Source organism: Mus caroli, chromosome 4 (genome assembly GCF_900094665.2).
Source record: "Mus caroli chromosome 4, CAROLI_EIJ_v1.1, whole genome shotgun sequence".
NCBI lineage: Eukaryota > Metazoa > Chordata > Mammalia > Rodentia > Muridae > Mus > Mus caroli.
Genome location: NC_034573.1, coordinates 124,181,557 through 124,208,223, shown reverse-complemented (window position 1 = coordinate 124,208,223; position 26,667 = coordinate 124,181,557). Strand labels below are relative to the sequence as shown.

At 51.4% G+C, this 26,667-nt stretch overlaps 3 protein-coding genes across 7 annotated transcripts in view; 2 read left to right on the top strand and 1 right to left on the bottom strand.

Moving 5' to 3' along the window:
- Selenon (selenoprotein N) overlaps nucleotides 1-11,672 on the top strand; it is a 14,397-nt gene extending 2,725 nt beyond the window's left edge. Inside the window, exons 3-12 of the mRNA XM_021160663.1 lie at nucleotides 1,520-1,653; nucleotides 3,944-4,153; nucleotides 4,348-4,472; nucleotides 4,921-5,058; nucleotides 6,488-6,569; nucleotides 6,718-6,906; nucleotides 7,161-7,266; nucleotides 8,650-8,762; nucleotides 8,850-8,951; nucleotides 9,782-11,672. Of these exons, the coding sequence (XP_021016322.1) occupies nucleotides 1,520-1,653; nucleotides 3,944-4,153; nucleotides 4,348-4,472; nucleotides 4,921-5,058; nucleotides 6,488-6,569; nucleotides 6,718-6,906; nucleotides 7,161-7,266; nucleotides 8,650-8,762; nucleotides 8,850-8,951; nucleotides 9,782-9,955 (1,373 nt within the window). The 3' untranslated portion in view covers nucleotides 9,956-11,672. The remainder of the gene's footprint in view (nucleotides 1-1,519; nucleotides 1,654-3,943; nucleotides 4,154-4,347; nucleotides 4,473-4,920; nucleotides 5,059-6,487; nucleotides 6,570-6,717; nucleotides 6,907-7,160; nucleotides 7,267-8,649; nucleotides 8,763-8,849; nucleotides 8,952-9,781) is intronic.
- A 1,982-nt stretch (nucleotides 11,673-13,654) lies between these two features.
- Mtfr1l (mitochondrial fission regulator 1 like) lies at nucleotides 13,655-23,223 on the top strand. Of its 5 annotated transcripts, none has more exons than XM_021160664.2 (7): nucleotides 13,655-13,787; nucleotides 16,297-16,422; nucleotides 16,791-16,895; nucleotides 18,268-18,377; nucleotides 18,571-18,782; nucleotides 19,574-19,895; nucleotides 22,258-23,223. In XM_021160664.2, the coding sequence occupies exons 2-7, from the start codon at nucleotides 16,408-16,410 to the stop codon at nucleotides 22,361-22,363; spliced, it is 870 nt and encodes a 289-aa protein (XP_021016323.1). In that variant the 5' UTR covers nucleotides 13,655-13,787; nucleotides 16,297-16,407; the 3' UTR covers nucleotides 22,364-23,223. The 5 variants fall into 5 exon arrangements, with proteins under 5 accessions (XP_021016323.1, XP_021016324.1, XP_021016327.1 ...); XM_021160665.2 differs by having other exon boundaries at nucleotides 13,774-13,955; XM_021160668.2 differs by lacking the exon at nucleotides 13,655-13,787 and adding an exon at nucleotides 13,793-13,811 and having other exon boundaries at nucleotides 22,258-23,218.
- Nucleotides 23,224-24,833: 1,610 nt separating this feature from the next.
- Aunip (aurora kinase A and ninein interacting protein) overlaps nucleotides 24,834-26,667 on the bottom strand; it is a 14,599-nt gene continuing 12,765 nt past the window's right edge. Inside the window, exon 3 of the mRNA XM_021160847.1 lies at nucleotides 24,834-25,801. Within this exon, the coding sequence (XP_021016506.1) occupies nucleotides 24,987-25,801 (815 nt within the window). The 3' untranslated portion in view covers nucleotides 24,834-24,986. The remainder of the gene's footprint in view (nucleotides 25,802-26,667) is intronic.

Sequence of the window (26,667 nt, the reverse complement as noted above, 5' to 3'; positions counted from 1 at the left end):
AGCCCTGGCTGTCCTGGAACTCACTTTGTAGACCAGGCTGGCCTTGAACTCAGAAATCCACCTGCCTCTGCCTCCCGAGTGCTGGGATTAAAGGCATGAGCCACCACGCCTGGCCGCTGTTTTAAAATTTTACTGACCAGAGGTGGTGGTACACATTCCAGGAGGCAGAAAGGAAATTGTACCACACATTTAAGGCCAGCCCTACCTCCATACCAAGTTGCAGGCCAGCCTAAGACCTTGTCTCAAGTAAATAACAACAAGGTTTTTTGGCGTTGACTGACAGAACAAACAACAAAGCTGGGTGGCGGCGGTGCACAGTTTTAGTCCTGGCATTCCAGTGGATCTCTGAGTTCAAGGCCATCCTGGTCTACAGAGTGAGTTCCAGGACAGCCAGGGCTACACAGAGAAACCCTGTCTAATGTAACAAAAATCATATAAAATGTTTATTATTATTGTGTGTGTTTATGTGCCACAGCACACACCTGGAGGTCAGAGGATGACTTTGGGAGGTTGGTCTCTCCCCTCCCCGCAATTGGGGTAGAGCCCCTCCTGCTTCCCTCAGGCAGTGCATGTTTCAGGAATGGAACTCTAGTCAGGCTTGTGTGGCAGGCCCTTTTACTCCCAGAGCAGAGCGGTCTGGCTGAGCCGTCTCATCAGTCCCCAAGTGATCTTCTGAGCAGGGCTGCTGGGGACTGCTAATAAAAAGGGCAGTTTTCTGAGCCTAACCCTTGAAGTTCCACTCGGTAGGCAGAGGTGGGCTCTGAACGGCTGCAGGGTGACCAGGCAGCCCGGGAACTTGTGATATCTCTGATTGATAGGTGCCTCTGATGTGCCCCATTCAGCTTGGCTAGTCACCAGTGCCACCAAGTGCCAGAAATTGTCTCTGTACCTCCTTCCATCCTCGGGAGTCTGTAGGGCAGGCTAGTGTGCTTCATTCTGTCATTGCTTTCAAAGTTGGTTTTTCTCTCCTTACCCCTGCATCGTGGCTCCACCCACAGGGAGAATACAGGGAACTTGGCATCTCCTTATGGGATAGCTGAGAAATCCGCCAGCCCTAAACTACTCATGCAGGGAAGCCAAGCCAGCCAAAAGATCAGGGAGAAACAGATCACGTCTGCTCCGCCCACCTGTGCTCATCCAATGACGTCAGGCTGTGACTTGCTTTTCTTTTTGCTAAGCTCCCCTTGACTGCGTCCCTCACAGTCGCCTAAGATCCAGAAGTGGATCATACGTATCTGATCATGGATTCATAGTGACACAGGCCTGGCTTGGAGTCCTGACTTCCCCCCTTGCCTCTTATGTGACAATGGGGAAGTGACGTCATCGCCACTTATTTGTGAAATGGAGTTGCTAGTGACATCATCTGCTTCCGGGCTGTGGGGAAAGTAGACCGCTCGCTGTGCATGGTGACTTAGTTATCAGCTCTGTCCCAACCCTAGCTCCCTCGTCATAGGCATCCTGAGAGAATTGAGGCTTGGTGTCCAAAGGCAGGGCCTCTCCAGTCACCTCTGTCCCATAGGGTCAGTTCCTGTGGCCAGCTACGAGGAGGAGGAATTGCCCCATGACCCCAGCGAGGAGACTCTTACCATAGAAGCCCGATTCCAGCCTCTGCTCACAGAGACCATGACCAAAAGCAAAGATGGCTTCCTAGGGGTGAGTCGGGGCTGGGTTACGGCACAGGGGGACCACTGGTGACAAGGCCTGTGTACACTTGCTCCTAAGGACAGGCCTATACCCTCCTCAGGCCTGTCAGCATCCCTCATGTGCCCACTGCATTCAAGAAGCCGAGCTTGCAGTTCGGTCTGGTGGGAGGGAGAGCAGGAGGGAGCTGCAGAAGCCCCTTCCCTACTCAGGCAAGTTGGGAGAGTTTCCTGGCAGGGGTGACAGCTGACAGGCTGTCCCCAGGATGGGGGTGAGCTAGAGAAGGAGCCTATGTGGTGGGTACTTTCTGCTCATCCATTTCTTGGGCCCGTAGCCAACCCCTGGCATGTGGCAGGTGCTCTGTCAAATGTCCATGACCTGTTGCACATTCAGCTCCTAGAGGGGACTGTGGTGAGAATGAGCCCCTGGTGGGGGGGGGGGGCAGGCAGGNGCTTGTGTTGCCAGCTTCTTCACAGCTCAAGGCCCTGAGGACACAGAGAGCCCATTGCAGGGTCATGCCCTGCACCCCCCCAAGTGGCTCTCACCTCTCCGCCCAGATCCTCTGGCTTTTCTTCCTAGTTACTGGGTTGTTTCTCACCTTCCTGCCCACCGTTCCCTCTGCCACACGCAGCCGTTGCTCCAACGCCAGCCTAGACCTGCTCGGCAAAGCTTCTCTTCTGCCTAAACTCCAGCCTGCTGCAAAAGGAGGTGGGAGGGCAGGCCAGAGGGCAGGTGTGGCAGGCCCAGGGCCTCTGAGTGGCATGCTGGCTAATAGGGCTGCAGAGGCGTCTAGATTCCTGAGGGTCTCTTTGCCTGACTTCTAGCCTTTGTTTTGCAGAAGCCAAATGCTTCAGTGGGTTGATTGTGAAATTATATTTGTGTTCTCCAGGCTGGAGATGGGGGTGGTGTGTGTGTGTGTGTGTGTGTATGTGTATGTGTGTGTAAACAGACCAGTTCCTGGAGTGGGTAGAGGCAGGGGAATGGGAGGAAGGGAACAGAATGGATGATAGGAAGAAAGGGTGGGGTGTGGAGCAGAGGTGGGGTGTGGAGCAGAGCAGGTGACTCAAACTCCTGGCAGGGGACCAGTGCTTGGTGTGCTGTTTGCCCAAATAGGGGCTGTAAGAGGACACAACAACCGCTTGGGACCCAAAGCATTGAGGTGTGCAGGGGCATGTCAGGGGGACTTCTGTAAGTGGAGACACAGCTTTGACCTTCTTGGGGAGACCTGGAATGGAGGAGGGATTGAAGGTGATGTCCCTGGCCAGGGAGTTAGGGCAGTGTCCAGAACCCAGACCGGCCAGCAAGGCAGGCCTCTCAGCCCGACCCTCCTTTGAGAACCTGTCTGTTAGAGTCCTCTGGATGGGAGCTCTCCGGACCGTTCCTCCTCCTGCCTCTCTCTAAGTTCTTTTGGCACAGCAGAGGTGGAGAGGGAGGGAGTGGCCTGCTGCCCAGCAAGGATTGGCGTTTCCTCAGTGGTCTGCATCCCTAAGGGGATGACACTCCTCTGTCCTCGTAATGATGCTTCAAGGGGCACAGCACCTGCAGACAGCGTATGCAGACAGGTGCTTACAATCGGTAAGGTCACAGAGGCGCTACCGATGGAAGAGCTGTAAGAGGGGACCACCACCCTGCCTCTGAGCTCCAAGGCATGCGCAGATAGCTCTGCAGCTGCTGGTGAATCAGTTCTGCACACACACACACACACACACACACACACACACACACACACTTCAGCTGGAAGAGACAGAGGAGGGCAGGCCTTGCATGATGGGTTAAGTAGGATGTGGCTGGTGACTCGAGGCAGGGCCTTCTCTGGCGGTGATCTTCCTTCTGCTCCTAATGCTGGAGTTTTCTCCATTTTTCACTTTCCTCTTTCATCAGACTCCACAGCAAGTCCAAATTCTGGTCAGCTGTGGTTTGGGGGCCACCCAGGGTTTGGGAAACGGGCATGCCTGAGGGAGCCAGCAGCCTGAGGCAGGGTCTGGCACCTGGGACTGGTTGGAGGCTTATGTAGAGGCTGGGGGTGGGACCTGCTCCACCACCCTGTTCTAGGCCAGGTAGTATCTCTAGCTACACAGTTGCCCACCCTGCATATGCTGCCCCGGGCCTGGGCTGGGCCCAGAAAGCCACTGAAACCAGGGCAGGTTGTGTGTGAGGTGCGCCGCTCTCTAGCAGGACAGTGCTAAGCTTGTGGCCATTTCTGAGTCCTTTCCCATGCTCCGTCTCCTGTCCCAGACTATAGCCTAGCTGGTCTTGAGGGACATCGACAGGGCATCCTAGAGCCTTGGCTTCCCCATCCCAGGTCTCCCGCCTCGCTCTGTCCGGCCTCCGCAACTGGACCACAGCGGCCTCACCGAGTGCAGCGTTTGCTGCCCGCCACTTCCGGCCCTTCCTGCCCCCACCAGGTCAGGAGCTGGGCCAGCCCTGGTGGATTATCCCCGGGGAGCTGAGCGTCTTCACGGGCTATTTGTCCAACAACCGCTTCTACCCACCACCGCCCAAGGGCAAAGAGGTAAGGACCGCACTGGGAGATGCAACTTCCGCCTGGAGCCACCTTGGGAGTGGCCCTTCCTATCAGAACCCAAGAACCAGGCATCCCTCCCCCTCTGTCTCCCTCTTGGGGCCTTCGGGTCCAGAGCTGACCCTTGGCTTACGGATCCAGGCCCAGAGCCCGACAAACCAGTTAGGATCTTACTGCCCCCCTAGGTCATCATCCATCGCCTGTTAAGCATGTTCCATCCGCGCCCCTTCGTGAAAACGCGCTTTGCCCCTCAGGGCACCGTGGCCTGCCTGACTGCCATCAGCGATTCCTACTACACCGTGATGTTCCGGTGAGTGTCACTGTGCTGGACGTGTAGGAGAAAGCCAAGCCAGAGGCCCCCAGCTTTACCACCTCCCTCCCTGCTGGGCTTCGGTTCTCTGAGCATCTGTTTCCTCCTCGATGGGTCAGGGGAGTAGTAACTTCCTACAGATTTGGTGAGAGGTGTTTGGAACTTGCTTAGCCCTGAGCTAGAATTAGCTGTTGACCAGGATGGTATCATTCACACACAGGACCAGGGTATGAGATATACACACACACACACAATCTGGAGAAGGATGGCAGAGAGGGTTGGGGCAAGGCTTCTAAGGAAGGCGGCACAGAGCCTTTTAGAGGAGTGATATTGGCAGTATCTCCTGCTTTCTCCTTGACTCTGACCGCACAGGAGTCTGGCCAAGGCTCCCCGGGCTCTGGGAGAGACTGGGGAGGGATCCAGGCTTAGCAAACTCCATTCCCAACAGGATCCACGCGGAGTTTCAACTCAGTGAACCTCCTGACTTCCCCTTCTGGTTCTCGCCCGGCCAGTTCACTGGCCATATCATCTTATCCAAAGATGCTACACACATCCGTGACTTTAGGCTGTTCGTGCCCAATCACAGGTAGGAGCTAGCCCTCACAACCTCAGCACCCTTCTCCTGTGTTCTGCTGCTGCTGCTGCTGCTGCTGCTGCTGCTGCTGCTGCTACTATCATTCAGTTCCCTGAGCTCAGAAATCTTCAGTCTGCCCTTCCCTCGATCCCCAGCGCCACCACTTGGTGACCAAGAAGAGGCAGCAGGAGACAGCTGAGCAGTCCTACCATCTTCTCAGATAATCTCCAGGCACTTGGCACTCCCTCCACCTCCACCTCAACACAGAGCCAAGGCCCTAGGGCCAAGCAAGCCAGCTGGGGTCTTTGCTATTGTCCCACTGCTGCTGTAGGTCCTCCCTAGACTCAGTTTCTCTTGTCCTCCTAGACATGGAACCTCACCTACTTGTGCCACCGATAGGGAAGGTCAGCAGCTGGGCAGGGCCCATGGGAATTCAGGGAGGCTTCCCAGAGGAGGTGGCATCTAGTCAAAACCCTTGGGGAGGGAAGGAAATAAAACATATATGGGCTTGAGAGAAGGCAGACATCATAGGGTCTTAGTGGGACTTCTGGGACAACTGTTACTCTAGTTATTTGTCTGTTCTGGGTCAGCCCCATCAGCAGATCTGGGAACCAAGGGGTGGAGTGTTGGTGATGGCATGGGAGGGAGGCAAGAGTTCCCTGATAGCAAGTAGACTTTAAGCAGGCCCATGGTGTCTTGTGCAAGAGCTGGGAGTCCTGAGGCCCCAGTGCAAAATTTGTTCTTGGTAGCAGGGGGGCTGTGTGGCTGTGAGCAAGGCCCTGGCCCTCTCTGAGCCTCAGTTTCCCCCACTGTCCTGGTAGAAGACTGACTGTTTTACCCATGGATCAGAGGTAACAATAGTTGGGAGAGCCTGAACTTACCTACAGTGCTTTCTCTCCCTCTCTAAAGGGGCAGGGCAGAGACATGGTGAGTTGAACCCAGTTCTAGGCAGAAGCTGGCACCAGTGTACCTGATTCAAGGACCAAATAACACAGAGGGTAGACGACTAGCCAGGATCTATTGCTTCTAGGACTGTCTAAGAATCAGGTCCCAGGGACACCTCTGAGGGTGTTCAGTCACTTTGCAGAGACTATTGCTTGGTGGTCCTGGGGCTCCCCCATGTGGCAGACTTTCAGACTGCACTGAGCAAGCCAGACTTCTGAGCTCTGCGGGTGAGAGCCAGCCAGGAGGTCCTTCCACAGCCTCAGCTCCAACCTGGTTCTTACTGCTGCCTCATCCTGTGTCCTGCAGTGGGGCACTGCCCCTGTCTCTGCGACAAAGGGTCACGAGCAGTCTATGGGTCGTGCTATGAAAGCCCTGTGCACTATCCAGGCCTGGCCCAGGCTCTGCTGTAAAACTCCCTGTGTCTTCAGCTGCTTGCGTTAAACAAGATGTCACCTGGGCTTTGATGGTGACATTGTTTTACCCTGGCCATCCTCAGGTCTCTGAATGTGGACATGGAGTGGCTGTACGGGGCCAGTGAGACCAGCAACATGGAGGTGGACATTGGCTACATCCCCCAGGTGAACACTCAGGTGCCCCCACCCAGATATGTCCAGCTGCAAGGCCTTGCCCTGAGCCCCGTCTCCCCACTTCTGCAGAGTAGAGCGTCCCTGGAGGTTTTTCAGGGCCCCTCTCTGAGACACCCCTCACCACTGACTTCCGGCCCAGATGGAGCTGGAGGCTGTGGGCCCCTCGGTGCCCTCTGTGGTCCTGGATGAGGATGGCAACATGATTGACAGCCACCTGCCCTCAGGAGAACCCCTCCAGTTTGTGTTTGAGGAGATCAAGTGGCATCAGGAGCTGAGCTGGGAAGAAGCTGCCCGGCGCCTGGAGGTGGCCATGTATCCGTTCAAGAAGGTGAGGCTGGGCGTGAAGGCCAGAGCGAGACTCCATGATGGAGGCCAAGGCTGGGAACTCTGGTCTAGTCATGGCACTGTGCTGGACCGTTGGGGCATGGCAGTCCCTTCTGCTACTCTGAGCTTGGAGAAGGCTCACATGGCTCAGCTATGCCCCTTCACACACACACACACACGAATAAATACTTCACTGGCACAACCACAAACAGGCAGGACCTCGGCCGCTCAGTAGCTTCTGTCTTGGTTTGTCCACAGGTCAACTACCTGCCGTTCACGGAGGCCTTTGACAGAGCCAAGGCTGAGAAGAAACTTATTCATTCCATCTTGCTGTGGGGGGCCCTGGACGACCAGTCCTGCTGAGGTGAGGGAAGCCCTGGTCAGCTCTAAGGGGAAGCGGGGAATTTCATAGCTATGGATAGGTCACAAGAGACTCTGGGACAAACAAGACTTGGAACCGTGAGGACTTGGGCCACTGAGGTCCCAGGGACACTTGCAGTACTTGGGTGAGCCTAGAAGACAATGCCAAAGTGTAGGAAAAAGGCCAGGCAGATGTGTTCATGCTTGGCCATTTTAATTTAGTGACCTTGACCAAGCAACATCCTTGCCCTGAATCTCAGTTTTCTCAACCATGAAGTGGGCAGAGCATACCAGTCGTGGTATCGGGTGTCATCATATTTTGTACTCTGTCAAGTAAAATCTACATGTGAGAGAGGAGATAGTACCAGAAGCTGGGTTTGGGTTTCTTATCCAGAATGGTCGCCAAAGACCTTCTGGAAAGTTCTCTGAGTGTCTAACAGTGAGCTCAAAGATGAGATAAGCAACGCCCCTGCCTTAATCTTGTCACCCAGCCAACATTATGGGTCCCTGCCATAGCTATGCATTATCCCAGTGTGGTGCAGACACGTGCAGGGCAGGTAACCCCAGGGCAGCGAGCTGCGTGCGAGGCAAAGTGGGGTAACAGAAGAGAAGCTGGGGGAGCTGGGAGGCCTCTTGGAGAAAGTGACATTTAACCTAGGATGGTGAGAGGTGGCGTAGTGGTGTGTCACATGACAGGAGGAAGAGGGTTTGAGGGGAACGTGCCTATGTAAAGGCCCTAGAGACAGAGAACGAAGTGGAATCAAGAATCTGCCACTGGGACTGGAGAGATGGCTCAGTGGTTAAGAGCACTGGCTGCTCTTCCAGAGAACGTGGGTTCAATTCCCACCGCCCACATAGAAGCTCACCACTGTCTATGATTCTCAGTTCCAGAGGATCTGATGTCCTTATACAGCCACACATGCAGGCAAAACGCCGAGCACATTAAAAAAAAAAAAAAAAAAAAAAAAAAAAACTTTTTATTTAAAAGAAAAGAGAGAGAGAGAATCGGTCACTGTGAGCAGGCCCTGGGCCACCCCCAGCTGCAGCTCGGCCTGCCAGTTTGTCCATGCTGATCCTACAACCTCCTTCTTCAGCATCTACTCCTTGAGAGTCTGTTCTTGGCTTTTCATTTGAGACAGGCTCTCAGTCTGTAGCTCAGGCTAGCCTATAACTCACTCACCATGTAGCCCAGGCTGGCCCCGAATTTGTGGTCAGCCTCCTGAGTGCTAGGATACAGGTGTGTGCCACCACTCCTAGCTTCTGTCTACTCTTTTAACCTGTTATTTCACCTGGGTGTGGGGACATTCCAAAACCCCACGGAATTTACCTAAACTGAGGTCATTGCTGTAAAATCAGGGCTACTCACCCTTGGCCTTACTCTGAACAGGTTCCGGGCGGACTCTCCGGGAGACTGTCCTGGAAAGCCCGCCCATCCTCACTCTCCTCAATGAGAGCTTCATCAGTACCTGGTCCCTGGTAAAGGAGCTAGAAGACCTGCAGGTGAGCAAGGGACCAGGGGGAGTGGCCTGTGGGAGTCCCCACGACAGCACTGGGCCCAGATACCAGGAAGTATCATTGTCTCCACAGACCCAGCAGGAGAACCCACTCCACAGGCAGCTGGCAGGCCTGCACTTGGAGAAGTACAGCTTTCCTGTAGAGATGATGATCTGTCTCCCCAACGGCACTGTGGTAGGTCCCCAGCGACAGTGAACAGCGGGCAGGGACACAAGGGGTGGTCTCCATCCCTGGCACAGCGACCCTGAGCAGACTTCAGAGGTGCTTTGGGAAGGGTACAGCAAGGCTCTTAGTACAGCAACAGAGCCAGACATGTTCCCCCCAGGGAACCTTGTCAGTTCAGTGGACAAAACATGGCCCAAGGGAAGGCCTCCCTGGACCACTTTAGCCAGGGAAGGAGGGTGGGGAGGAGTAGATGGCCTGGCCTGAGGTCCCCTTCTCTCTGCGGGCTGCTTAGAGGGTCTGGCATCAGGTTGCAGAGGGTTTGAGTGGAACGTGCCTGTGTAAAAAAGCCCTAGAGACGGAGAACGAAGTGGGATCAGGAATCTGCCATTGGGACTGGAGAGATGGCTTTGGAAAACGTGCCCATTTTCAGACTGGTAGAGTCAGGCTCCCACTCTGAATAGCTGCCCCATCTTCAGTGTCAGTTTTGCAGGAATAGGAGGGCAGGGTTAGAGGAGGGGAGTGAGCTGACCGGCCTTTACTGCGTGGTAGCCAGGAGCGGGAGCTGGGGCTGGATGGGAGAGAAAACACAGTGAGCTTGAAGCTTCTGCTGGCCCAAGTTCTGGTGAGAAAAGTCCTTGGAGGGATTAGAGAGTCAGAGAGGAAAAGCCCAGGTTACTGGTTCCTACCCTGGGAGCTGATGAAAAAAATGGAATGACCTAGCCTGGGCATCTCTAGGCAGTACATCCTCAGTGATTGCCTGACGCTGGTGGAGGCGGAGCTGACCTGGTTACATATGGCCTGGGGCCTCCCCAGTTCTCTTCACCAAGTCCTTCCTCTAGGTCCACCATATCAACGCCAACTACTTCCTGGACATCACCTCCATGAAGCCTGAAGACACGGAGAATAATAACGTCTTCAGCTTCTCGTCCAGCTTTGAGGACCCGTCCACAGCTACCTACATGCAGTTCCTGAGGGAAGGACTCCGGCGGGGCCTGCCCCTCCTCCAGCCCTAGTGTGCCTAGTCCTAGAGAACCTGGACCTGGTGAAAAGCCAGCGGACAGAATCCACGCGCCTTGGAGCCACGGTGCCCGGAGCCTGTTTCAGACTGGAAGTGGTCCCTACCTCATCCCCAGGCTGCCTAGAGAGGTCCAAGGTCATCTGAGGCTGTCACCTTCATAAATCCTGAGGGATGGTGGCCAGAGGAGGGGGCCTGTCTGCCCGGTCATGTGACTGAGCTTAATCCTGCTACCACTAGCAGCCCATCTGGCTCCAAGAGCTTCTTCGAGTCCCCCCAAAAGGGGTCTGGAGAGACCTCCCTGGACCTTCCATACAGTGTAGTTCAGGACCTCGGTGTGAATAGGGAGTGGACTGGAAAGGTCCTTTCTTTCTAGGCTCCCCTTTCAAGCCAAAGGAATTAAAAGAGCTGGGCTCAGGGCCAAGCTGCCAATGCCTGCTTGGAGCCTTCTATGCTGGCCATCCCTAGGTAGCCTTCTGTGCATAGTGCCCCCAGCTGGGGTCATTGTCAGCTGGAGACAGCTGTCTGGAGCCTTCTACAGAAGTGGAGGCCATATTGTCACACTGCTACCCTTCAGCCCGTTGACCTGATGACCCGAGCCCAATCCTGTTCAGGGAGTTGGAGAAGTTCACTGTGAAGTGTGTCCCAGCCAAAGAGTGCAGCCTTTCTTATTGCCAGCACTGTCTAGCCCCCCAGGGTACTGCCAGTCAACTCACCACCGGATGGCCACCAGTTCCCATCTGCTACTTTTGGGGACTTGGTGAACATCTTGAACGGCTGACCATGGTCAGTCATTTTTTATGCATACGGAAAAGTGTTTTTATAAGAACTTTCTCACAGTATATATTTTTTAAAACTCTGAATGCTGAGGAGAAAGAAGTGGGCAGTGGCTCCCCCCAGCAACAGCCGCATGATGGCTGGGTCTGAAATCGCAAATGGATCCAGCCTGATGTCCTCGCAGTTGCACATGTCGGGAAAAACTAAGCCCATTTTCCTTCTCTCCAGCTTTTTACAAGCAGTCAAGACTCAGTATTCCCCAGCTCTGTCCTGTGCTCCACACTCCCAAGAAGCGCCTTGAACTCAATCGCATCTGAGCCTTCTTGACATCAGCCAGGTCCCTGTGAGCCATCTCTTTCCCTGGCCTCACCAGGGGCTCAAGCTTCAACCGTGCAGAGGAGGAAGGCACATAGACATTCCCTGATTCCTACTCCCCTGCCAGTCCTTGGGACCACCACATAGAGCCCCCCCCCCCCAACGCTCTCTGGCTCCCAGGAGCCTTGTCTCTGGGGTGCCCTGTGAAGGTCACATACATTTTCTCATAGCAAACCATGAATTGGAAAATTGCCCCCATTTTCAGAGGAAGACACTGGAGTCTTAGGGAAGCAAAGTGACCTCCTGGGGTCACTCAGAGGACCAGAGTTGTAATCCAAATCCACATGACTCTAAAGGCTATGTCTTGGTTTTGGGGGTGCCCTGGCTCATTTCCCCCTGTGGTGGGAAGGGAATCTTTTCAAATCATGGCTTCTTATCAGACTAAACAGAGCAGGTGTCTATAGCTCTGCCAGGTTCTCTGAGCAGTCCTATGGGAAGTACTGATTGCTGGGGCTTTCTGGGTCTTCATCAGACGCCTCTGCACATCCCCAGCTGCCATCTCATCACCCCTCTGCCTTTGTTCCCCCATCCCCAGTATGTCCTGTAATAAAATTGGAGAGCCTGCAGTAGCTTGGTGCTTTTCCTTTGAGCAGGATGCTCGGTTTTGGCCTTCCACAGTCTGACCACTGCCTCTATCGGGGAATGTGTAAGAGTGGGCACATTTGAGCTGGACTGTTTTGGAGCCTTGTCTATCAACAGAGAGCTTGTAATAGACAGAATGAGAAACTACACTGGAGAATCTGGAAGTCTGTGTTGAGAATGGTCCTGATGTTGAACTAGTTAGAAGCGGAGCATATGACAGGCATTAGATAATTATGGGAGGACACATACCTGTAGGGGTGGTGGGATGGCTCGCTGCATGAAGGTGTTTGCTACCTAGACAACCTGAGTTCAGTCCCTGAATTCCCCATGATGGAGAAAAGCAATTCCTGGTTATCTTTGGACCTCCTCCTCATAGACACCATAGTGCACACATGGTGGTGGTGGTGGTGGGGGCTGTAAAGATGGAAACCTGTAAAAGAAGGTTGCGTCATAAGGCAAGGAAGCATGCTGAGGCAGGACATGTCAAAGCCTAGCCTTCCACAGAGGAAAGACTGCAAACCAGCCCTTTGTCCCCATATCATTTTCACTGACACAGAGAGGTAAAGTCAGTTTCCCGGTTAAGGATTGATTATAACCCATTATTTATCCTTTTTTTTAAAAAATATTTATTTATTATATGTAAGTACACTGTAGCTGTCTTCAGACACACCAGAAGAGAGCATCAGATCCCATTACAGATGGTTGTGAGCCACCATGTGGTTGCCAGGATTTGAATTCAGGACCTCTGGAAGAGCAGCCAGCACTCTCAACCACTGAGCCATCTCTCCAGCCCCCAATTATTTATCTTATGGGGAGCAGTGCAAAATGAAGTGCACACACACACATACAAACCCATAAGAAACGTTTAAATGGTCAGGTGCCACACAGTGGTGGCTTTGTCACTGATAGACTGTCTGACAGTGATACCCAACAATCAAAAAGGAGCTGAGAAATTCCAGCTATCTATCTTGGCACGTGCCCTATCTGTGTTTAGATGTAAATGTCCACAATTGTGATACAACTTCCCTGGGATTTAGCACAGTTGCAACTGTGCAGGTTTGTAGCCTGGAGCAATAGGCTTTACCAATTCACCTAGGATGTAGTATATTCTGTAGGTGTGTGTACGTACTCACTCTATAATGTTTGTGTAACTCAGTCACCTAAGGACACGTTTCCCAAAGAGTACCCGTTCTTCAGCAACATATAACTGTAATTTCCAGAGGACAACAATAGAGAAACAAAGCATGTATGGGCGTAGTAAGGCAGGTCTGGGCATAATGCCCATTGTGACTGCACAGAGCTGTCCACCCACGAATCCAAAAGATTTGTCCCTGGCAGGTGGGGATTACAGGCTTTGGGAGAACTGGTGAGTCAGGCAAAGCCACGTGCAGAGAAGAAAGTGTGTACCCATTAACTGGATGCCATGGAGACTGGTAGAAAGAGCGACCTTGAGAGCTTTGGAGTCTCCGAGTGTCATCAATCCACCCATCTCATTAACAGACTGAACAATCCTGCACACGTGTGTACGTGTATGTGAGACAGAGAACTTTTAAATAGAAGACAGCTATTCCGAAACACTGGAGGGCATGCCTGAAAGGCGAAAGCAGCCATTTTTGCTGAGGGATGTATCTGGGGAACTTGAAATGGGACGAGGGTCCAGACTAGACAGGAAAGACTGAAATGCCAAGATGAGAGGATTCGGAGACCTGCAGCAGGAGTAGGGACAGCATGGACTATTTCCGGTGCTGAGCAGCAACACTGGCAGACTACCGCTTCCCAGAAGTTTGTTGACACTAAACACGGGAAGCAACTCCTACCGCGGCAACTAAACTTGGGAGGAAAACTCCAGCGGGATGCGCGCACAGACTCCGTGCCCTCCCCGGGAGGGGAGAGGGCGTGGCCCAGGGGAGGGGTGTGGTCTCCTGGCCGGTCTGCCGTCCACTCAGAGCCCGCGTCCGTTCCGGGCCCCTCGCTAGGCCCGCCCTCTCCTGGGCGTGGGGCTCGCCGCGCAGCTGCAAATGATTGCTTCCGGAGGCGGGTCAGCGGAAGTGAGGGACTTCGAGACCGGGCCGCTCGCTGGGGTAGGAGGGGCTGAGGTGAGTGTGGCGCTGGAGTCCGGGGTAAGCCCGATGCGGGGTCCCACAGGAGACGGGCTCGGTGAGCGCCCCGCGGCGTCGCCGGCGTCTCCGTCCCGGCGCAGGGGAGCACGCGTTCCCTGTTCCCGTGCAAGTTCTCGCGGGAGTCGCCGCTGTCTGCCCCCTTCGGTGAGGGCACTGGTCCCCAGGCGTAGTTGCTGGCCGTGTCACCCAGCGGTTGGGGTCGCCCCAGCCGTTGGAGCGCAGTACGCCCCGGGCCGCGCGGCGTGTCTGGGACTTACGACGGCCTGGAGGCTGCTGCGCGCCCCGGTCCGGCCCGCGGGTCCAAGGGCCGCTGGACGCGCGGTAGGGACTTGGCCGACCTTGGCCCGGGCCGGGTCGCCGTCGCGGGGGTGGGGACGCGTCGTTGAGGGCGCAGGGGGGCTGCATCTTGCTGGCCATCGGCGCCTCGTGAGACCCTCGCGCGCTCTGCCCGGGTGTCCGCTGGGCACCGCTGGGCTAAAGTTTCTCCCTGGCCCAGGACCTGCCGGGTCGAGGCGCTTCTCGGAGCAGAGAGGGTCTGCCGAGACTGGCCACACGGGAAGACGCGGGCACGGCCGGCGCAGAAGGGGCTGCGGCAGCGCCGAGGTGCGGAGGGAGAGCCGGGGCTGCGGAACCGGCAAGAGCGGCTAGCGGGCACGCGGGGGGCGGGGCCTCCCTCGAAGCTAAGTTAGTGTCGCCTACAGCGGTTTCTTAAAAGCAAGCCAAGCGCTTACAGCGGCTGCCGGAGGCCGGGATGTGGGCCGTTCGGTTACTTCCATTTCTGTTTTGAGCAGCCTCGGAAGGCGATCCAGGCTGCCACGAAGTGAACTGAGAACCCCAGGCTGCCAGGGACAGAGTGATGGATGAGCTGGGTGCTGTGGGACTGAGCTGGATAAGTTGGGTCCCACAGAGGCAGTGGTATAGACTGGGGCACAGATAGGCGTGTTGGGAGCCGGTAGCCCGGTAGTAGCATGGCCCCAGCAGAAGACTAGGGAGTGAGTATGGCCGCAGATCGTGTACTTGCCAAACGGTATCAGAGCTTGGTGTTAAGAGAGCTGGAAGATGGGGTACATCCTGCTGGCAGGACTGTGGAGTCTAGGAGAGAGTTGAAAGATTAAACACCAGAGTAATAGAACTGGCAGCTTGTTAAACCCGAGGTTTAGATTCGGTTGGAGTCTTTGGAGGTGAAGCAGGACAGGAGAGGGCGTAATGGCAGGAATAGCACAGTTAAGTGGCCTTTAGCAAAAAGTCTGGCACACAGGGACTTTGTAGGCTTGAACATGGCTGCACATATCAGAACCTGGACCAGACTTTAGACACTGTCCACTGAACAGCCATTTGGTGACTGGCCAAAGAAGTCCTTTCCTCTCTCCGTGTATACTCTCATGACAACTCAAGGCACAAGAGGAACTCCAGCTCTTCCTTAAGAGATGCCAGCCATCCAGTTCATCTCCTCACTGTTGAGAGCCAGACCTAGGTTCTCCAGTGACTGCTCACCCGGGAGTTGGAACCCCTCACAAGACCTCTGCTCTGCCTTTTGCAATCCCTTGGGATGCTCTGTCCTCTTTAGAAGAATTTCACTTTCCTAGTCTCTCCAAACTCACCATGGGGCCCTGGGCTGTAGTCACCTCTTAATGAGGCCCAACCTTTCATAGAAAAATGTATCCAGGTCCTGCAGGTCCCGTTGGACTTGAGTTCCTTAAAAGCACAAATATCTGCATGCCTGGCACTAGTGGGTATTTCTGTGTTTAATAGACAAACGCTCACTGATTGAACCTCCGTGCCAGGGCAGCTGTGAAGGGTACCGTTAGGAGTACTGCTTTGTATATTAACCTTATAAATGAATTCTCAAAATTTACGAGTAACTGTCTTATTTTAAATTTTGTTAAGCACTTTACCCACCCAATTTCACTGAACTTTAAGGTAGTCTAGAGTGGCAACTTTACCTTTCTCCATTTTACCAATGAAGAAAGCAACATCCAAAAGCATTATAAGACAGTCATAGATGAGGAGGACAATACCTCTTGGGGCTGGAGGTGTGGTTCTGTGACAGAATGTTTGTAGTTGGGGGTGGGGTGATGCATTCCAACCACTTAAAGCTCTTTTCCCCATAGCCCAGTAGATTGAAATTAGCACGAGTTGGCTGTTGAGTCTTTCTTACCCACTTGAATTCTCAAGAATAAATGCTTAGGCTTGGACGGCATTCTTGGTTTTGCTCTCTGTTGAGTGTTCTATCTACATCTTGGAGGTGTTGCCTCAGTTAACCTTAGAGCCTGGAAGTTTCCCTGGGTTGGTCGAGCTTTCTCATCAGGTCTGAAATGTACCCTGTAATGGGTCTGGGTTTAGAAAAGCCAGGGACAAGGAAGGGCAGCCTCCTTGGCTAGCTTTCTTTCTTTAACCATTGGCGGTGCTGGTTTTAGTAATGGCTCTGCAGAGGCTTATTTTGTGGCCACTCAGTGCCTGCTGATCTCTGGGGGTTGTTTCACAGGAAAGGAAACCTCGTGCTCCTGGAAATGGCCTGATATGAAGGAGCCACCCCTCCAGCTTTCCCTGTGGGTGCCTCGTCCTTCAGGTGCAGGAGCTGGCTGAAACATCAGGAATGGAAGCCAATGTGGTAAGGAGGCCCGAGCAGGGGGCTAGAGAGCCGAGTACTGTACTGGCTTAAGAACGATAGGAGTCCCTGAGACACCAGTTCATGTTTGCTTTTCCCTGAAGCCCTGCCATTTGAGCAAGGCTGGGTCCTTTCTATTTTTTTTGAACAGAGAAACATGAGGGAGCCGGAACAGCCATACCACCTGCTAATTCTAGTTCCTTCTCTAGACCCTCCCAACCATTGGCTATGTTAGCAGCAGCAGCAGCAGCTGTAGAGACTGAGACTGGCCCTAACAATTGGCTTGACTCACCTCTAGGAAGAGAAAAGCAGGCAGGGAACAGAAGTTGGACTCACTCTGAGGTTTGGGGTTGTCTGTCTGTCTTCTCTAGACTATCCCAATCTGGCAAAACAAGCCACATGGGGCTGCTCGCAGTGTGGTAAGAAGAATTGGGACCAATCTCCCCCTGAAGCCCTGTCCACGGGCATCCTTTGAGGTGAGTGTACAGGAAGGGTTCTGTGTATGGGAGATAGATGCTGCTTCTGTGCCTCCACATCTTGCCGGTTGCTAAGGNTTTTTTTTTTTTTTTTTTTTTTGCCTGCTTTCCTGGTCACTTTGATTTACTGAGTNTTTATAATGGATCCTGGACACTGCCTTTCTGATTGCACACAGACGTGTGACCACAACAGTCAGACTTCCAGAGTGCTCATAAATTGACAATCTTTCATCTTATATTTGTTGCTACTACTAAGTGACTGGGGTTTTATAAGCTTCCAGCAATGCATTTTTATCAGAGCAGGCCCCAAAGCCTTTGCTAAACCAAATCTCCAGATGACTTACATCTGAGGCATCTGTGCCTTGTGTCTCTGTCTCCGTGAGTGCTGTGACTCCTGAGTGGACCACTTTGCCTCTATTTTTAGTGTTTCTCTGTGGCCTCAAATCCCCACACTCTTCTGTCCAAACATGGCCACTCTATTACTGGGCCACTTTACTCTGTCTCTATGGAGGCTTTAAAAGCATCCACTCTACAGTAGATTCCTGACTGGCCAAGGTCTCTTAAGACTTGCCTCCATTAAGAACTCCCGGTGAGGCACCAGCCCTGTGTTGGATGGCTATGGTGGCAAGTATGGGAAGCAGAGACATAAATATGTGCATGAGGGCCTGAGCCTTAGGTATTACGAGAAACGAAAGAGCAAGCTGAGTGAGTGAGTGAGTGAGTGAGTGAGTGAGTGAGTGAGTGAGTCTGTGTAGGAACTGAGTCCAGGGTTAGAAGTGGTGTCAGGGTTAGTGCTAGGTAAGATTGGGATGGGAAGTATGTGGTTCCCAGACAAGTGTCTCATTACTGAACACTATCCAGAGCTGTCAAAGGAGCATGGGAAGGTCCTGGTTACTCAGAAGCAAACAAAGGGAATACAGCTGTAGTGACACTGTAGACGGTCCCTCACTTCTGACTGTATCCATGGCCAGATGCTGCTGAGCCAAGACAGTTACGGATGCAGGCTCTTCAGATAGTATATGTGAGTAGCATTCATATTTAGTATGCGGGACTGAACAGATGGCTCAGCAGCTGCTTTTCCAGAGGACCCATAGGGCACCTCACAGCTGTCTGTAGCTCCAGTTCTAGAAGATCTGCCACCTTCTTCTGGCATCTGTGGGTACCAGGTAGGCACATGGTACAGACATCATGCAGACAGCACTTTAAAGGGTGGAGGGGCACTTCAGGCCAGTCCCATTAAATAGCCTAATTTGTAAGCAGGAACCTCTCCTTACTCTAGGAAGCTTTCCTAAGTGCTGGATTAGGGTCCCCTTTTGCATTAATCTGATTAGCTCATCGAGTTGGGTAAATGTTGAATTTTGCTTTCTCACAGACCCTGCCCAACATCTCTGACCTGTGTTTGAAAGATGTCCCTCCAGTTCCTACTCTGGCTGACATTGCCTGGATTGCTGCAGATGAAGAGGAAACATATGCTCGGGTCAGGTAGCTGCTCTGCTGTGCTGGGCAGTTTCTACCAGAAGTGTCAGCAAGGAGGGTGCTTATAAGATGCTGAGGGGCGATAGGATTGAGAGTTATGGGCTTAAAGGGGAGTGGACTGTGGGGTGAAGGAATTTAATCAGGGACATACAGCAGCTAGTTGTCTGTAGTAAGACATACTTTTCTTTCTCTGGCCCAGGAGCGATACACGCCCTCTGAGACATACCTGGAAGCCTAGCCCTCTGATTGTCATGCAACGTAATGCCTCAGTGCCCAACTTGCGTGGCTCTGAGGAGAGGCTCCTGGCCCTGAAGAAGCCGGCCCTGCCTGCCCTGAGCCGCACTACTGAGCTGCAGGATGAGCTCAGCCACCTGCGCAGCCAGATCGCTAAAATCGTGGCGGCAGACGCAGGTAGGAGCCCCACCAAGCAAATAGTGTATAGCAGGCTGCCCTTTCCCTGCCCCTGATTAATGAGCAAGATACGGAGGAGAACATTTATAGTCTGTGACTTGGGAAGATAGGCACAGGGCTCTGAGGTGCTCAGCAGGTAAAGGCACTGTCACCAAGCCTAACTATCGGAGTTTCATCTCCATCCCTAGGACCCACATCGGGGAACAAAGACCAGACTGCTGCAGGTTGTCCTGACCTACTCTGTGGTAAACCTGTACCTACACTCTTAAATAAGTGTAATAACATTTCTTCAGAACTCTGAAGAGCTGTTTCAATTAAAACAGGAGATTTTGTCTAAAACAGTTCAAGCTCATAGATAGCAAAATTCAAAATGTAAAACCAAAATACCATCACAGTTGAGAAAATGACAAATGTAGGAAATGCAGGCCATGCTTGGCTTCTGTTTAAACCAGGGCTTCCAGCCAGTGGTGGTGGGGTGCGCGAGTTCCAGGCCAGCCAGGGCGACACAGAGCAGCTCTGTCTTGGGAAAAACAGAAAAACGGCTTCAAACCTGTATCCCACTGTGGAACAGGAGCATTTCGAAGTCCTGACTTCCTGTGGGATGGGTTTCTGTTCTGGACACTCAGCTCTCAGTAGGAAGTGGAGTGGGGAAGACTCCCTTGGGAATCTCCCACCCGTGGCACTCACTCAGGGAATGTGTGTGTGTGTGTGTGTGTGTGTGTGTGTGTGTGTGAGACGTGGCTGTACTGCAGCCCAGTGTCCATGATGCCTGCTGTTGTTTTCTCTTTCAGCTTCGGCTTCATTAACACCAGATTTCTTCTCTTCCGGAAGTTCGAATGTCTCCTCTCCTTTGCCTTGCTTTGGATCCTCACTCCACTCTACAACTTCCTTTGTCATTAGTGACATCACCGAGGAGACTGAGGCTGAGGTCCCTGAGCTTCCAGCCGTCCCCCTACTTTGTTCTGCCAGCCCTGAATGTTGCAAAACAGAACACAAAACTACCTGCAGCTCATCTGAAGAGGATGACTGCATCTCTCTGTCCAAGGCCAGCAGCTTTGCAGACATGATGGGCATCCTGAAGGATTTTCACCGGATAAAACAGAGCCAAGACCTGTGAGTATCTGACAGGAGCCCTGGCTTATCTCTTACTCCTGGCTCGTGATGAATGCATTCACATTCACGGTTGCTGCATTCACAAAGCATGCTGAGTGACTAGGACCTAGTGTGAGGAAAAAGCAATACTTTGCGCTTGTTCTACTAGTTACCTCAGTCGAGTGCTAAGACTGCAGCTAGGGAGCTGGAGAGCACTTAGTTTACACGCTGCTAGCTACCACGTTTCCCATGCCCTATCCTTTCGAGGTTTATAGGACATACTGGTGTCTCAAACTAGTAGACTTTGGTGGAAGGAAAATTTCATAACAGGTTTTATTGTTGAAATAATGAGATGGCTCAGTGGTTAAAACCACTCTGCGCTCTTGCAAAGGACCCAAGTTTGATTCCCAGTACCCACGGTACAACTATCTATAACTCCAGCTCAGGGCCTTACATCTCTAGCTGCTTTCTGCAGGCACTTGCATTCATAAATAGTACTGTATAATGCAAAACCTTCAAGTTCAGGGACTTGAGAACCAAGCTTTGTTTTTAAATTTTCAAAACAGGGTTTTTCTGTGTAGCCCTGGCTGTCCTGGAACTCCTCTGTAGACCAGGCTACCTCTGCACCTGAGTGCTGGGATTAAAGGCATTTGCCAACACCTCGTGCCTTCATATATAAAATATATTATGTAAAATTCATATAAATCTGGCTGCTCATCAAAACTGCTCAGATTTAGGGTTTTGTTTGTTGGTTGGTTTGTGTTTTGAGACAAGGTCTCCGTGTAAAGCCCTGGGTGGCCTGAGACTCAATTTTCAGAGTTCTGCCTGCCTCTACCTCCCAAGTGCTGGGATCAAAGGCATGAGCCACTACACCCGGCCCTAATTTGTACACATTAAACTTGTCAAAGCAGAATACGCAGAGAATGAAGCTGTGGCTGACTTTTCAAGCCTGAGGGAATTTGAGCAGGTCTGGAGTTTAAAGCAAGGCCATTCTCCGAGCCCCCTGAGAAGCTTCCTGCTATAGACAAGCTCTGCAACTGCCTGAGGGAGCCTGTCCTTCACAGCTGCCCCAGATGTACCGAGTGACTCTACAGAGGGCTTATTCTTGAGCACCTTAGTTGGAGGTGGAACTTGGTGGTGGGTGCCCAGTATAGCTGTCCTTGTGAGTGTTGGGCAAAAAGCTTGCTACTCCAGCCTTCCTATCTGACATGTAAGGGTTCTTTGATCTCTTACTCCCCCAAATTCAGCTGCTGTGTCACCTCGTTTTGGTTGACCCTGATCCCCTTTTCTTTCTTTTTCTTTTGGTTTTTTGTTGTTGTTGTTTTTCGAGACGGTTTCTCTGTGTCATCCTGGCTGTCCTGGAACTCACTCTGTAGACCAGGCTGGCCTCGAACTCAGAAATCTGCCTGCCTCTGCCTCCCAAGTGCTGGGATTAAAGGCGTGCGCCACCACGCCCGGCTTGATCCCCTTTTCTTCTACTCATTGTTTTAAACCTTGCCTCTTGACTGTGTAGCTCAAGCTGGTCTTGAACTTGTGGTCCTTCAGCCTCTGCTTCCTGAGTTCTAGAAACAGACATTTGTCACCAGCTCAGCTTCTAAGTATTTGGCTTCTTAGACCAAATTATAGCCAAACCATTGCCAAACCTGTCCCACATGTGTCTTGGCATCTTTTTCTCTAATAGAAGAAAGAAAGAATGATTCGGTTAGCCAGGTCAGCAAAAGTTCAGATAATGTGATAGACCAGAGACAATCCTTGTTTTACTTTCAGATTTGAAGCTAATCTTTGACCTTTATGTATTTCTTCAAAGACCAGTTAAATTACACCTTCAGGAGACAAGTGTGCAAGTTAGCAGCTTCAACTATTTCCAGAGCATCCAGGATGCTCTTTTATATAAATGTGTTCAATTTGTTCCCACAGTTCCTTATAATGTAGATGATTTTGATCTTTTAAGGGTGGGGGTTGGGAGAAACCCACAACCAAACAGCTCACTTAAGGGAAGATGGTGGTAAAAGATCTCCAGGATGTCATGTCTCCAGGACTAGTAAGGATCAGAATGGCTGAGCCATCAGTCATTTACTTGTAGACCATTTTGAGATAAGATCAGAACTCCAACTAATTGATAGGCCTTGATTTTACCCATATTTTGTACCTGTGTAAGAAATATAGGCATTCTAGTTAAGAGATGGGTCCAGATCAGATAGCTCGGTTTTACCAAACAGACTGTAACTCCAGCTCTGCGTGCCGAATCTTCCCATAGGCATGGGAACATGCACTGGCAAGTGCTTCACAGAACTCCTGTGATGATTCAGGGGGTAAAGAGTGCACATACACCGTGACCCAGAACAGAGCAAGGGCTCCCTAAATACAGGTTCTTGTGTCTCAGGAGCCGGAGTTTACTGAAGGAAGAAGACCCTGCTGTCCTCATCTCTGAGGTCCTTAGGAGGAAGTTTGCCCTGAAGGAAGAAGACATCAGTAGAAAAGGGAACTGACAGCACTGACTGCAAACTGTCTCTTGCTCCTGAACTTCAATAGCTGCCTTCCTCACCGCAGATGTCTGTCTCCGAGATCTGCAACCGTCTTGCTGACTAGGGCTTGGGCTGGAAGAGAAGAGCCGGATTACGTGCTGTTTCCTGCACTTAAGCCTTGGCAGGAGCCAAGGTCTATGGTTTTTTTTGAGATGAGGCATTTGTTACAGATAATTGGGTAGAGTGGAGTATATCTGCTTAAGGGGTGAAGTTTGTTTTTTCTTGTCTCTGAAAACTAAGCCCTCAATGAACGACTTAATTAACTCACTGCATTAGTCTCCATAATTGGTCTCACTGGACACGTGCACAACTGTGGCTCTCAGCAGCTTCCCTGCAGCGCCACTGGGCTAAGGGGGAGCGGCCGTTTATGTTCATGTTCACAGGAAGGTCTTCTGCTGCTCCATCCTAGACCTGCTCCAGTGCCCAGCAGTCACCCTTCCCCTCTAGCTACAGAGGCCAGGCCACCAGACCAGCCAACATCTGGGCTGCTGCAGGGAGGCCTGGCCTATTTTTTCTTAAAACATATTTTATAAAACTACAACCTTATCTACCCTCCAGGGCCTCCTCAGTTCCACTGATTGAAATTTTCTTCTTCCATGGACTTACCAAGTCCATCTAGGAAGGAAAAATGAGGAGAGAGAAAGAGTGTGGCATCCTCCTTCTAAGACAGTGACCGATTTCTCTGGGTTGGGCCAAGACTTTATTTACTGCATCATGCATGACTCACTCAGGGGCCCTCGGGGCCCTCTTCTCTATGATATGAATACTGTGTGTGTGAGTTGAAGCATTACCTGACATTAAATGAAGGATTTGGAGAAATGGTGCATTTTTTTCTTGGTTCATCTCTGAGTTCTGACCACAGTAGCCTCTGGTGAAGAGAGCTCCTGACTTCCTTTCTTGCCCTCAGGAAAGTGGTTCTCACTGTGACCTTTAATACAGGTCCTTATGCTATGGTGACTTCTCCACAACCCTAAAATTATTTTGTTGCTACTTCAAACTAAATTTGCTACTGTTATGAGTTGTAATGCAAATACCTACTATGCAACCTCAAGAGGCCACGCGCCACAGGTTGAGACCCTTACGTTTCTTAGGTTGGAGAGATGACTTGGAAGTCAAGATCACTAGCTGATTCCCAGCACCTGCATGGCTGTTAACAACTGTTTGGTCTTCCAGTCCCAGGGAATCTGTCACACTCTTCTGGCCTGGTTGGTACCAGGCACATACATGAGGTACACATACATTCAGAGAAAACACCTGTACATCTTATTCTAAGGGATTTTGTCCTTTCCTTAGAAAAATTTCCAAAACTGCATTTGGTAACTTATTGTGGTTTGCATCAACTGCCAGAGTACCACGTGACCAGTGGTGCTTTGGGTAGAATACAGGCAAAATCACAGAAGTTATGATTGGTGGAATTCAGGGCAGTGACACCAGTTATTAAAACATTGATTTGGGCTGGCAAGATGGCTCAGTGGGTTTTCTCTACTCAGCCTGACCCGAGTCCGGAATCCACATAGCGGAGAGATCTGCTCCTGGGAGCTGCCCTGGAGTGGCACATGTGCACCCGTACTAGCATATCACAAAGTTGCCCTCTCTTTTTTTCTAGCTCAGGCTGGCCCAGTACTCAACTGTGTAGCTCTGATAAATGTTTTAATTCCCACCAGAGCCAGCTTTCCAGACGTTAACCTAGAGTCCGTTTTGCAAAGGGAACTCACCTCTTCCCTCATGGAAGAGTAATAGTTCAGATCTGGGGATGAAAAGATAAAGCAAATAGCTTTAAATTTTTCATTTTATGTGTATGAGTGCCCACATGTCTGTATGTACCACATGTGTGTCTGGGGCTTGCAGAGGTCAGATTCCATAAAACTAGAGGCAGTTATGAACTGACACATGGGTGGGTGCTGGCACCTGAACCTGGATTCTCTCTGAGTGCAGCTAGTGCTCTTAACATCTGAGCCATCTCCCCAGCTCCAAGTGTACAATGTATAGTTAACACCAACAAAAAGATGACCTATGGGCTGTGGTGGCTCATCCTGGCACTTGGGAGGCAGAGAGAAGCAAGTAGATGTCTGTGAGTTCAAGGCCATCTACAGCTACACAGAAAAACCCTGAGGAAGGGGGATGGAGATGACCATCTGCCACATGCTCCCGACACACACACCAGCTCCACACACCCGGGCTGGGGAGGCAGGCTTCCCTTCCGCTGCAGTGGGGCTAATGGTCACAAGCTTATGCTTGAATGACCCAGAGATGATCATTACGTATCTGTAAGAAGCAAACACTGCAAAGCCTCTAGAAGTGCAGGGGAGCAGCTCTGTGAATGACATGGTTTCAGTGGTTAGTCCTGTCCTGCTGTCTCAGGACCCCCTCACATCCATTCAGGAAATGCACCAGTCACCCTCCTGAGTGGGAAGCAGGACACCAGCCAGCATGCCTGTCACACAGGGCTTTATTTACATATGGAAGATGTCCATAGCGCAACTGCTTTACCCCACCGGGGCTTTTACCTAAACCCTCCTCTACCCAGCCCCGCCCTCCTCCCCTCCTACTCTGCCACTTGCAGATACCCTCACATAAACATCTAGAACTAGTGCCTGATAACCCGATTACCTTCAGAGTCCTGGGTAAAGAGCAGGTATGACTGCAGATGTAACTGAGCAGGCCCATCTTGGCCCTGAGCCTGTGGGCTGTCAGGAAACTGCCCTGAGCCTTGATTCCTAGCATTGGTCACATCTCGGAAAGGCATTTTAGTGTTGTGGGCAATGACTTGCTGGCCTTGGGAATCCTCAGTGAAAAGCTGACTCCAGGAGTCCCTGTCACTCCTTTCACTGTCCCAGGGAAATACAGAAAGAGGACAAGGGCTTTTTGTCACTAATAGTGTTTTTTTCCTACTGCAGGATCCAGATCTATAGGTCTGAAGATGCACAGGGGCCTGCCTGTTTTCCTTGGCAGGCCCCCTCTTGCCCATTTCAGCTATGTCCAAGGGCTGATGGCATTTACTCCCGGGTGGTCTGATGTGGCTTCCCATCCCTGGACAGTCTGTCTTAGATTCACGAAGCCCTTCCCCTTTCCTCTTGGCCTCTCCTTGGTCCAGCAAACAAGAACGTTCCAAGTACTGGGTAAAGGAAGAATCCAGGGGGCCTTCACTCTCTCCAGTGCCCATCAGGACATCAGGCTGGGTCAAAGACATCATAGTCAAAGACGACAGTTCCAAACCCCGGCAGCCTGAAATCTGGGGAGACTCAGGATGCCCAGCTTCCTGGATGTCTGCAGGAGCTGAAGTGACCAAAGGTGATAGCAAGCCATCATCCAAACAGTCTAGCTGGGTTCTCTTGCATTCTTTGTTGGTCTGATTTTCTTTGAGAGAGAAAATATTCTTCTGGTTACCACCACTTGCCATTCCTAATGAAACAAAAGATAATTACACTAAGAAAATGTTCTGAGCAAGAGTTCATTGGGTTTTCTGAACCCAGTACCAGGCACTGGTTACTACCAGGTACAGGAGTCCTAGACTCTTGAAAGAACTTCATGGCTAACAGTCCCATTTTCAATCTTGCTTTTCTCTGTTGACACGTGATGCTTCCAGTGATTCACCTTCTGCCTAACACCTCAATTACGCTTTCTAGTCAGACCATAGCTGACTTCTCCAACTCCCTTTTCCTCACACAGTTTTTAACAAAGGGCCAGTTTCGCTTTTGTTTTATTTACTATGGCTTCTCTAAACAATGATCCTGCCTCAGCCAACCACATACTCAGGTAATACTTAAGGAAATATGCCTAGACATTTGTTTTTTAAGATCATAAAAAAAAATCTCATATTAGCAATCAAATTCTAAAATTTTCTGGTAATTATAAAAATAAATGTCATTTCTCCACAACTCAGATATTTCATGGGAAAGCCAATGAAGATAGTAGGATGATAAATCAACCAGCTAAAAACTGAAAACAAACTGGTGTCTATCTAGCCTACCCATTACAATAAGTGTGGGATGGATCCCATTCTCCCTTAAAGAGGAATGAAACAGGATTCCTAGTCCACTCAAATTACACTCAAATTATATAAAGATATCATTTTAGAAAGCAGAATGTTGGATTTCTTTTTTTACTTCTCTAATAAGATACACTGCAGAAACTATTCTGTGAGAATCTTCAATTCTTAAGAATTCAACATAGAAGCCGGGCGTGGTGGCGCACGCCTTTAATCCCAGCACTCGGGAGGCAGAGGCAGGCGGATTTCTGAGTTTGAGGCCAGCCTGGTCTACAAAGTG

Excerpts from the sequence above, each read along its gene's own strand:
- Mtfr1l (XM_021160664.2), top strand. Across the intron at positions 18,378-18,570 it reads GAAACATATGCTCGGGTCAG|GAGCGATACACGCCCTCTGA; the intron begins GTAGCTGCTCTG and ends TCTCTGGCCCAG. Across the intron at positions 19,896-22,257 it reads ATAAAACAGAGCCAAGACCT|GAGCCGGAGTTTACTGAAGG; the intron begins GTGAGTATCTGA and ends CTTGTGTCTCAG.